Here is a 12,140-nt window from a genome sequence, read left to right on the forward strand (position 1 = left end):
AGAAACTTTGCAGGCTAGAAGGGATTGGCAAGAAGTATTCAAAATGATGAAAAGCAAGGACCTACAACCTAAATTACTCTATCCAGAAAAGCTATCATTTAGAATTGTAAGGGCAGATAAAGTGCTTCCTAGACAAGGTAAAGCTAAAGGAGTACATCATCACCAAGCCATTATTATATGAAATGTAAAGAGACTTATTTAAGAAAAAGAAGACCAATACTGTGAACATTAAAATGACAACAAAACCACAACTATCAACAACAGAATCTAAAAAATAAAAACAAAAACAAACTAAGCAGACAATCAGAGTGGGAACAGAAGCACAGGCATGGGGAGCATGTGGAGGGGTATCAGCTGGGAGGTAGAAGCGGGGAGAAGGAGGGAAATGATGCAGGAATTGAGAAGCACAGTAGGAGGGCACAGAATACACAGGGGGATGTTAAGAATAGTACAGGAAAGGGTAAAGTCAAAGAACCTATATGCATGACCCATGGACATGAACTAAGGGGGTTGGGACTACTGGAGGGAGGGAGGTACTGGGCAGAGGGGAGTAAAGGGAAAAGAAATTGGAACAACTGTAACAGCATAATCAATAAAACATACAAAAGAGAAAGAAAAATAAAAAGATCAAAACGATGAACATTAAAATGGCAATAAATTCACAACTATCAGTAATTGAATCCAAATAACAAACTTAGCAAACAAGCAGAACAGAAACAGAATCATAGATATGAAGATCATTTGGAAAGTTATCAGTTGGGAGGAGGAAGGGAAAAAATGGGGAGAAAGGTACAGGGATTAAGAAGCACAAATCGGTAGGTACAAAACAGACAGGGATGTTAAGAACACTATAGGTAATGGAGTAGCCAAAAAACTTATATGCATGACTCATGGATATAAACTAAGGAGGAGATTGCTGGAGAGAATGTGGGTACTGAGTGGAGGTGGAAAAGGAAAAATTGGGACAACTGTAATAGCATAATCAATAAAAGATATTTTTATAAAATCTGAAAAATGATAGAAGTATTGAAAATCACATTAAGGACTGCAAAACTACTTTATAGTATACCAAAATTACCAGTATTTAAAATGTGTTCAGCTGCTCTCAAAATGGGCACATTTATGAAACCTGGGAAGGTGGTGCTAGTCCTGACCAGATGCTACTCTGGACTCAAAGCAGTCATCATGAAGAACATTGATGATGACTGAGGTGAGAGAGCTGGGGAAAGGAAGAGAGAGGGGAAGAAAGGAGGAGCAGAGAAAAAGAGACAGAGAGAGACACACAGAGAGAGAGAGACTACATTCACATGGCTGTTGGAGCCAAGGGTAGGCACCAGAAAGGATCTCCTGTTGGTAGATGGTTACACTAATTAAACATAGATATGAGGAACCAGGCTAAATCTGGCCTGTTTGTTTCTTCTGAGCCATGTGACCTGGGCTGGGGTGACCCAACCTCCATTTTCTCATCTGTAAAATGAGTAATTATAGTTGCTACCTCATAGGCTCACTGGGAGAATTAACGTATATGTAAAGCACCAGGATGCCCCACAGCCATGCTCTGGTGGCTGGAACTGACTGCTGTCCCCACAAAGTGTCGGCCTCTGTGGGCAAGTAGAAAATTGCCAAGAAGTCAAAGATCAAGTTTTTTTGTGAAAGATTATAACTACAATCAAATCATGCTCACAAGGTACTCTGTGGATATCCCCTTGGAAAAAACTGTCCTCGACAAGGACATCTTCAAAGACCCTGCTCTGAAATGCAAGGCCAGAAAGGAGGCCAAGGTCAAGTACAAAGAGTGGGTAAAGACCAGCAAGAACAAATGGTTTTTTCAGAAGCTGTGGTTTTAGGTCTTTTTTGTTTCAGTCATTAAAAATCCAAAAATTAAAAAAATAAAATAGCCCTGGCTGGTGTGGCTCAGTGGATGGAGTGCTGACCTGGGAACCAAAGGGTGGCCAGTTCAGTTTCTCTTCAGGCCATATGCCTGGGTTACTGGCCAGGTTGCCAGAGGTGACCACATGTGAGATGCAACCACACATTGATGTTTCCCTCCCTTCCCCCCTCTCTAAAAATAAATAAATAAAATCTTTAAAAAACTAAAATAAAATAACAGTGTTCATGCAATAGAACCTAGTGGAACTAGCAGTCTATAAGGTGAGAAACTATCCATTGCAGAGGCATATCCAATACTACTTTCAAGTTTGTTTTTAGGCTAGGGTGTCTCTGGTTGCTTACTCCTGTAGCAGCTTCTCTGAATAGGTCTACTCACTTTCTGCTTCCTTTGAGAAAGGTGCCTTTTCCAAACAGAATGTGAATATGAACACATTGTGGATCTCAGACCTATGACCCCAATGTCACCTTTAAAAGGTTTGTGTGAGACACTAACCTGGGACTACTTCCTTTCAAATGCTAAATAGTTTTATAAGTCATAAAAAAAATTGAAAGTACAAAAGAAAAGGGACTTGCTTACCTGTGGGAACATGGACAAGTCTGACGGCACTATCAGTTGTATTAACATGCTGGCCTCCTGCTCCTTTGGCCCGAAATGTATCTATTCGCAAATCCTTGGGGTCCACTTTCACATCTACCTAGAACAGAAAGTCGTCGTCGTCGGCAGCCGTCCGTCTCGAGAGACGATGGTGTAGCTTCTTAAGAGTCTATCTGCACCGCCGAGAATGGCTGTGCAGTCCAACTCGGGAGTGACACGGTATCTGTCTCCTCCCGTGTTGAATCGACATCTTGCGATGACGCTGAAGCTACAGAGCCTGGGCAGGGTAATATGGAGGGTCTGCTGTTGCCCATGCAGCAGACCCCCCCTCTCTTCGCAGCTGAAGGGTCCAAGGGAAAGACGGAGTCGATACAGCTTGGGTTCAGGTGCGCCGCAGGAGTTGCCGGTGTTGACCACAACGTCAAACCGCCTTAGGGACTCCGGCTCCGGATTTTCTGTCGGGGTTTACTCCCTTAGCCTTTCCCCTGAAGAGGTATGCCGCAAGGCAGCGGAGGTTTTTTGGAGTCAGAGTTTTCCTTCTCTGATGTGCCCTGACTGGAAGATCGAACCAGCGACACCTAGCTCGCAGGCCGACGCTCAATCCACTGAGCTAAACCAGCCAGGGCTAGAACAGAAAGTATAACATAAGTAAATTCTACACTGAACGAATACTTTTATACTGAATTTATTTAAAAAGTGTTTAAATAAACTGTATCGCTTTGTGTCATAGCCATTAGACTAAGAGGTAAAATAAACTCTCTATTTCAATGAATGCTATTTTTTAACACTGACTTAAGATACCATGAGATCAGTACGTTATGTAGTCTTTCAAATTTCATCATCCATCATCCTACAAAATTACATTAGATAGAAAATATATAAAATATATGTATGTATGTATATATGTATCTATACAGTTAACCCTCATTATTTCCTGATTCTGTATTTGAAAATTCACCTACTCACTAAAATTTATTTTATTACCAAAATTAATTATTATAGCACTTTCACAGTCATTAGAAGACATTCATATTGCAGCAAAAAGTTCAGGTTGCTCTACATGTACACATTCCCAGCTGAGGACAAACAAGATGACGCTCTTCTTTCTTGTTCTAGTATGACCAAAGGATGAAGTCAGGAAGAGGGCAGGGCAGTGTGGTGCAAGAAGCTCTGGCTCTGGGGCCAGTTGAACAGGGTTTGAATCCCAACTCTGGCACCTGTTAGTGAGGTGGCCTCAGGAAAGTCACTTATCACTTCTGAACCTCATTTCGTCTTTTATATAATAAATAGACTCTACCAAGATGGGCTGTTTTTAGGATTTAAGATTGTAATCTATGCGAGATTATATATATTTCCCCCAGGAGAAATGGATCAGTATTTGCTAAATCAATGTTCACTACGACTTTATAGAATATTACTATGAAGAATGAGAATCAAGTACCTGTGTGTGTGTGTGCACACGAATTGCTGGGCTGAATGGAGCTACCCAAAAAGGTATGTTCATATTCTAAACTCTGGAATCTTATTTGGAAAAAGGGTCTTTACAGAAGTGATTAAGTTAAAATGAGATCAGCCTGGATTATTCAGATAGTCCTAAATCCAATAATGTGTCTTTAGAAGAGACATCTAGAAGAGAGGGAAGAGAACATGTGAATTCGGAGGCTTCAGGAGTTATACAGCTTCAGGCCAAGGAACACTTGGAGACACCAGAAGAGAGAAGGTGCAAGGGAAGTTTCTCCCCTAAAGCTTTGCAGGGAGCATAGCCCTACCATGATTTGGAGATACGTGAGGTCTGTCCAGAAGGTATCCATCCATGTAATATGAAAAAGATATATTTATTGGAGATACAAGAAACAAGAAACATTGTACATAGGACACTGATGCCTCAGTCACTTTCAAAGTAGGCCCTTTGGGACCTCACACAGTTTTCCCAATCACCGTCAGCTGCCCTGTCATATTTTCCTGAATCTTATAGTTGGCCTGAAGTCTCTTCCCTTTCAAAGGTGATTTTAGTTTTGGGAAAAGCCAGAAGTCTCAGGATGCCAAATCTGGGTTGTAGCAGGAATGAGCCACCTGGGTGATTTGATGTTTTGCCAAAATTCTCTGCACAAGATGTGATGTATGAGTGGGAATGTTGTGATGAAGCTGCCAATCACCAGTTGCCCATAGCTACAGCCTTCTGCATCATCCAAATAGTTTCCATTTAACGCAAAATTTTATGCAGGGTCACTGCTCTACTCGCTCAGTCATTTTGAATGTGACGGCCACACAGTACACATGCTCACTCAATGGCATCTACTGCCCCCACTGATAGTACAATAAAGTTGTCATTATTCACACATGTGCATTCCAGTCCACTCTCCTTGGCTGCCAGGTTATGTTGATGTCACACAAACCATTCTGATTATATTAACAATGGTTGGACTTTTTCCAGACAGATCTTGTATATATCCATATCCATCCATACAAATAGTTACAAAAATATGCTGTGTTTGATAGATAGTAAGTGACTTTCTTTCTGAAAACTACATTAACGAAAGGTCAAGGTTAGAATCTAATATACAGCTTCGTTGGTCGTTCTTTTCTTTTCTCTATCGATCGATCGGCAGCCGTCCGTCTCGAGAGACGATGGTGTAGCTTCTTAAGAGTCTATCTGCACCGCCGAGAATGGCTGTGCAGTCCGACTCGGGAGTGACACGGTATCTGTCTCCTCCCGTGTTGAATCGACATCTTGCGATGACGCTGGAGTGTCCTCTCCAGTGAAGCTGAAGCTACAGAGCCTGGGCTGGGTGATATGGAGGGTCTGCTGTTGCCCATGCAGCAGACCCCCCCTCTCTTCGCAGCTGAAGGGTCCAAGGGAAAGACGGAGTCAATACAGTTTGGCTTCAGGTGCGCCGCAGGAGTTGCCGGTGTTGACTACAATGTCAAACCGCCTTAGGGACTCCGGCTCCAGATTTTCTGTCGGGGTTTACTCCCTTAGCCTTTCCCCTGAAGAGGTATGCCGCAAGGCAGCGGAGGTTTTTGGGAGTCAGAGTTTTCCTTCTCTGTTTTCTCTATAAGGAGTACAATATTGTGAAGAAAAAGATTATATAGCTTTTGTTAATATATGCCAGTGTTCGGTACCTAAATAAGCACTACAGAGAGAAAGAGTAACATCTCATTTCTTGTGATTACAGTATTTGAAGTAGTTACATAGCAAATATGTAGATGTTATATGTAATATTCTCCCAAATGTTACAGAAACAACCTAATGACTTTTGGGAAATTTTGAACATAGAAACAGTGACTTAATAATATAAAAATTTTTATGTCAGTTAAGAGAATAAGACCTTGTTCTTTTAGAAAAATAAAGGTTCATTAAATAAGTTTAATTTTCAAGACCCTGGCTGGTTTGGCTCAGTGGATTGAGCGTCGGCCTGCGAGCTAAGTGTCGCTGGTTCGATCTTCCAGTCAGGGCACATCAGAGAAGGAAAACTCTGACTCCAAAAATCCTCCGCTGCCTTGCGGCATACCTCTTCAGGGGAAAGGCTAAGGGAGTAAACCCCGACAGAAAATCTGGAGCCGGAGTCCCTAAGGCGGTTTGACGTTGTAGTCAACACCGGCAACTCCTGCGGCGCACCTGAAGCCAAGCTGTATTGACTCCGTCTTTCCCTTGGACCCTTCAGCTGCGAAGAGAGGGGGGGTCTGCTGCATGGGCAACAGCAGACCCTCCATATCACCCTGCCCAGGCTCTGTAGCTTCAGCTTCACTGGAGAGGACACTCCAGCGTCATCGTAAGATGTCGATTCAGCACGGGAGGAGACAGATACCGTGTCACTCCCGAGTCGGACTGCACAGCCATTCTCGGCGGTGCAGATAGACTCTTAAGAAGCTACACCATCGTCTCTCGAGACGGACGGCTGCCGACGACCGACGACGAATTTTCAAGACTATGAAGACAACAAACAAATAGGTGGGAATGGAGTGGAAGGAATAAAGAGGGAAGCCAGACAACTCTATGGTTTTGATTTCTGAACCATATGAATGTTTATATACACCAAACATAAAATTAGATAAAAAAGAATGAAATCAAATCTTAAAATTAAATATGAATAGAAACAAATGAACCAAAATATTTACTATAATGATAGCATAATCACACAGAAAAACATTATTTCAGAGTATCTTTGAACATAGTGTTGACTATGCTTTCTTGGTAGGTTATATTCTAAGTACAGAAATCTTAAATATTAGAAATTTACTGAATAATTTTAAAATTATTTTATATGTATTATACAAGAAAGGAAAAAGTAAACATATTGAAGTAATTAAAGAACAAGATTTTTACTCTACATGGAGAGATATATAAATACAAAATACAAGAAGGTGAGGAAGCAGAACTCCCTATGTTAAATTTGAATTGGTAATAATAATCTGAACCAGTGATTTAAAATCACATGTATTTCTTAGCTCGGTCCACTGAAGAGTCCAGATATAAGCACACTTTAGGAGTAACGACCACATACAAAACCCGAATCTTGATTTCTGGGTCCATTTCCTACTAAAAAGAATGAGGTCTGACCTCAAGTCAGAGGCAGAAGAGTATAAGGAGGGCCTGGGAAACCTAACTATACCAGGAAGGAAGGATATAGTCAAAGACTGATGGGGTCATTTCAAAAACATTACTCTATGAAGGCTGCTACTGCCTAAATCTGGGACAATGTGAACATCAGAAATGGTAATGATTTGTAATGGGTCATTTTTACTCTTTGCCATTTTTGCGTTTTACCCCAGTGGCAGGTTATTTTTTGCTCATGTATCCTAGCAACCTTGAGGCCCCCCTTTGCTAGCTGATCCTAGCTGTAGCCAAGGACATGAGTATAGTTCTGCGCCAAGTGTTTATCAGCTGAAGCCCCTTCTAAATTAGAAAGTGTGTATAATTGTAGTTTATCACGCCTGTGTAGTTTTTTTCTTTTGTTGTTATCTGGCTACCCCAAGGACATGAGTATAGTTCTTTTGCCTTTAAAAACCTTTTAGTCTGTAAGGCGGGGTGGCTCTCCCATCTTCTGCTTCTGAAGGTGGGAAGAACCGTCCCTGGCCAGGTAAATAAACGCCATAAATTTGTTTCTAAATTGCCTCGTGTCCTCTTTGCTCGTAAATGCTCCATAACAGATTATAACTCACTAAATTTAAAAAACAACTGTAAGTCTATAATGAGGTCAATATATGAAACTCAATAGGAGTTTATAATGAGGTAAAATAAAGGCAAAAGAAAGCAAGAAGGAAGGAGCAGAGAAGGTAGTACAGAGGAAAGTTCTTTACAGAAAAGAATGCTAGTTAATAAATATAGAAGGAATTATTAAATTAGAAAATCACCATCTTGCAACCCCAAAATAAATAATGGATTCAGGCAAAGATGATGTTAAAACCATGGAAAAAAGGTTGTTGGGAATGAGATATGTGTACCCTAGAGATCATTTAGTAATTGCAAAAGGAAAAATTTATAATGGAGATAAGTGTGGTCACTCTTAACTAAATGTTTGAACTAATCCTCACTAAAAGGACAATCTGATATTATTTGTCTTCTGATAAGACGCAACATGAATATAACTAAACCTATAAAGTATTCTTGTTCAAAATATGTAACCTGAATAGAATGGAACATTTATATATAATTTTCAATATAATACAGGGTATAAAGGAACAAGTTAAAGAGCACAATGAGGAAACAATAAGATCCAGAATTTGGGACACTCTAAAACAGTGGTTCTCAACTTTCCTAATGCTGCGACCCTTTAATACAGTTCCTCATGTTGTGATCCCCAACCATAAAATTATTTTCGTTGCTACTTCATAACTGTAATTTTGCTACTGTTATGGATCATAATGTAAAATATCTGACATGCAGGATATATTTTCATTGTTACAAATTGAACATAATTTAAACATAGTGATTAATCACAAAAATAATATGTAATTATATATGTGTTTTCCGATGGTTTTAGGTGACCCCTGTGAAAGGGTCGTTCGACCCCCAAAGGGGTTGTGACCCACGGGTTGAGAACCGCTGCTCTAAAAGACAAATGGTCTAGACTCTTCAGAGTCAATGTCATTTAAAAAAGAAAAAAAGGTTGGGAGACTGTTTCAGACTATAGAAATTAACAATTAATTGTAATGTGAGCTCAACAGGATCCTGGTTTTAAATAAAAGCTCCAGAAAGGCTTTTAAGATGACTTGGGAAAACTACATGAAGTAGATATTAGACAGTTGTATCAACTGTGATTTTTAATAAGAAATATATCTTTGTCCAGTACCTGGCAAAAGAGATCCTAAAACCCTTGGAATTTCCTAAGTGTAAGGGTAAGAATGATATGGGTGTCCTTTTGTTATTCATAACATGCCCCTTTCAACCACTTCTGAATTTATGTTAATGAGGTAATTTTTGGAAAACCCCTAGATCAGTTATTTTTAACTGGTGTGCCTCAAAAAATTTTAAAACATGCAGTACCTGACTATTTAGTCAGAGGCACTGATGTCTTTTCCTTTAAATTGCCAAATAAGACAGGGACAAGAGCCATAGCTGTCCAGTATGAATGAATCAAAATTATACCTGTTTTTTTTTGTGTATGTGTGTGTCAGAGGAGGGGGTGTGGAGTATGCTGCAAAACTTTAAAGATTTTATTTATTTACATTTAGAGAGAGGGGAAAGGAGGGAGAAAGAGAGGGAGAGAAACATCGATGTGTGAGAGATACATTTATTGGTTGCCTCTCACATGTCCCCACCTGGGGACCTGGCCTGCAACCCAGGCATGTGCCCTGACTAGGAATTGAACCAGCAATCTCTTGGTTTGCAGGCCAGCTCTCAATCCACTCAGCCACACCAGCCAGGGTATGTGCAAATTTTAGTAATTAGTTTATGTGTATCATGAGATGAAAAAGATTGAAAATCACTACCCTAGATTACCACAGGATGAGGGCTGATTGCCAGGGGAACCAACCATGTGATTGGAGGGTTGAAAGTTTCAGCTTCACTCCCCCACCTCCTACCTCCAGGGAGGAGAGAGGGGCTGGAGATTGAATTAATCCCCAATGGCCCATGATCTAATCAATCATGACTCCATATTGGTGCATCCATAAAAATCCCCAAATTATAGGATTCAAGAGCTTCCAGGTTGGGGAACATGTGGAGGTACCAGAAAGTCACATGCCTGGAGAGAGTATGGAATCTCCGCAGCTCTTTCCACATACCTTGCCCTACACATCTCTTCCACTTGGCTATTTCTGAGTAGTATCCTTTATAATAAACTAGAACTCTAGTAAGTAAAGTGCATTGTGTGAGCCACTCTAGCAAATTATCCAACCCAAGGAGGAGGTTGTAGGAACCTTCCAATTTATATAACCAGTTGGTCAGAAGCACAGGTAACACCTGGTCTTACTATCGGCCTCTGAAGTGAGAAGGGAGGCAGTTTTGTGGATTGAGCCTTTAGCCAGTGAGATCTGATGTTAACTCCAGGTAAATACTAGGGCAAAACTTAACCAAATTGTAGAACATCCACTTGGTTTCTGCAGAGAATTGATGAATTGTTTGACGGGGAAATAAAACACATCTTTGAAGTATAGGTATTCTGTGTATAGACAGAATACATGGGAGTTTTTTCTAGACTATAATATTACAGAATTATGTATATTGTTCATAGATAATGGTACTGAGTTTATGTAATAGAATGGCCTATTTTTAGGAGATTTAAGTTAAAGATTTAGGGGGAGTTAAAGTCTCATAGTGTCTGCTGTATATAAAGGATATATGTACATATACATTATACATGTATGTGTGTATATATTTCTGTGTATATACATACACACACAGGAATAAAGCAAACATGGCAAAATGTAAACAACTGACTTCAGGTGAAGGTTATAAAAGTTCTTGGTGTGTTATTCTTTCAACTTTGTATATGTTAACTGTAAACTTTTTAAAAACGTTAGGAAAAATAAAAACATGGGAATATGGATATAGTCAACCAGCAAGATATAGACACCCTTCCCTCCCCAATATAGATATATCACTGACCTCAAAATACTATCTGTAGAATTTATTTTTTTCTTAAGACAGAACTTGGGCAACAAAATTTAAGATGCTTTGTGGATTTTGTTTTATGAAAATAAGTGCCTTCTATTTAGAACAAAACAAAACATCTTGGTCAGTGATAAAATGGGCAACTTTATCTGGAGAAGAGGTAAGGATTTCCCAAGTGACGGTAAAATTCAATCTATAATCCTGAAAAATCACAGAATTTCCAAGAAGCTAAGGCTTTTCAGCATAACACCCATTTACAAAGTAAGTTTTCAATGTCTCCTGGTGAGGTTACCTCATCTGGTTGAGGGAGGACAATAACTGACATTGTTCCTGTGTGAATACGCTGCATCCTTGACGACAGGCCCACCACAGGGATTCGTTGAACTCGGTGAATCCCACCTTCATACTTCAAATGCTTATAGACATTGTCACCAGAAATTCGGGCAGCTGCATGATGTAGCCCTCCTAGGATAAAATATCCAGAAATTATTAATTAATTCTAATTCAAAAGGGATAAAGATCATAAAACATCTTTAATCTAAGGCCTGAGAGTGAATAATATAGACTGAGATGAGAACGTAAAGTAGCTACAAAACTGTATTTTCCAAATGTAAATGTAGTAATATATAAAAGGAAACATAACAAAATATTATATATGGTTATCTTTGGGGAACAGAATAACAGCAGAAATTTACTTTTTTTTTTTACTTTTTGTGTTTCTAAATATTCTATAATAAATAAGTTTTACTTTTATAAAAATACTATTAGGAAAGAAAATACTAGGACATTTTCTGCTTGAACTACCCCATGCCACCTTGGCTAATATGGTGCCATATATAAAAGAATGCTTCATTACATAATAATTTGATATTGATGAATAACTCTATAGGTCCACCCAAGTTTTCAAGGATCTATTGAAATGTAGCTTTGGCTTATCTATTGAGTGGGAAGATTATTACAAAAGAATTTTAATGCCTAGGTTAGCTTATCAAATGTTTTTTAAAAATATTTTTATTATGCAATAATATACATAGAAAACCATGTGAATCAAATGTATGGAGAATGACCACAAGATCAAAAGAAAGAACTTTTTTAGTCACCCCAAAAGCCCTCCCATATGCTTCTTCCCAGTTACAATATCTTCTATTTCTTACGAGTAATCACTATTCTGAATTTTATTCCTTTTTTAAAAATAATAATTGTGCCCTGGCTGGTGTGGCTCAGTGGATTGAGCACCAGCTTACAGAATGAAAGGTTACCAGTTTGATTCCTGGGTTGTGGGCCAGGTCACCAGTTGGGGTGTGTGTAAGAGGCAACTGACTGATATTTCTCTCACACATATATGCTTTTCTCCTTCTCTCTCTCCCTCCTTTCCCCTCTCTCTAAAAATAAATAAATAAAATAAAATAATAATTGTATTACCTAAATGTGCTGCCCTAGGCACTACAGTTAGTCTTGTCCATTAAAAAAGGTTTCATTACATCTTTTAAATTCTTTTTCTTTTTATCCTCACCCAAGGACATGCTTTTTGATTTTACAGAGAGGAGAAGGGAGGGAGAAATGGAGAGAAACATCAGTTGGTTGCCTTCCTATGTGCCC

General features: G+C 39.3%; 1 protein-coding gene and 1 pseudogene across 5 annotated transcripts in view; one reads left to right on the plus strand and one right to left on the minus strand.

The window, feature by feature from the left end:
- MTRF1 (mitochondrial translation release factor 1) overlaps window positions 1-12,140 on the minus strand; it is a 65,592-nt gene that overhangs the window by 22,894 nt on the left and 30,558 nt on the right. For all 5 annotated transcript variants that reach the window (XM_090258675.1, XM_090258677.1, XM_090258673.1 and 2 more), the window contains exons 6-7: window positions 10,834-11,006; window positions 2,468-2,585 (exon numbers count right to left, since the gene is read on the minus strand). In XM_090258675.1, the coding sequence (XP_090114801.1) occupies window positions 2,468-2,585; window positions 10,834-11,006 (291 nt within the window). The remainder of the gene's footprint in view (window positions 1-2,467; window positions 2,586-10,833; window positions 11,007-12,140) is intronic.
- LOC149996075 (large ribosomal subunit protein eL27-like) lies at window positions 1,111-1,847 on the plus strand (annotated as a pseudogene).

This window comes from Furipterus horrens, unplaced genomic scaffold (assembly GCF_987537825.1).
Source record: "Furipterus horrens unplaced genomic scaffold, mFurHor1.1.pri manual_scaffold_12, whole genome shotgun sequence".
Taxonomy (NCBI): domain Eukaryota; kingdom Metazoa; phylum Chordata; class Mammalia; order Chiroptera; family Furipteridae; genus Furipterus; species Furipterus horrens.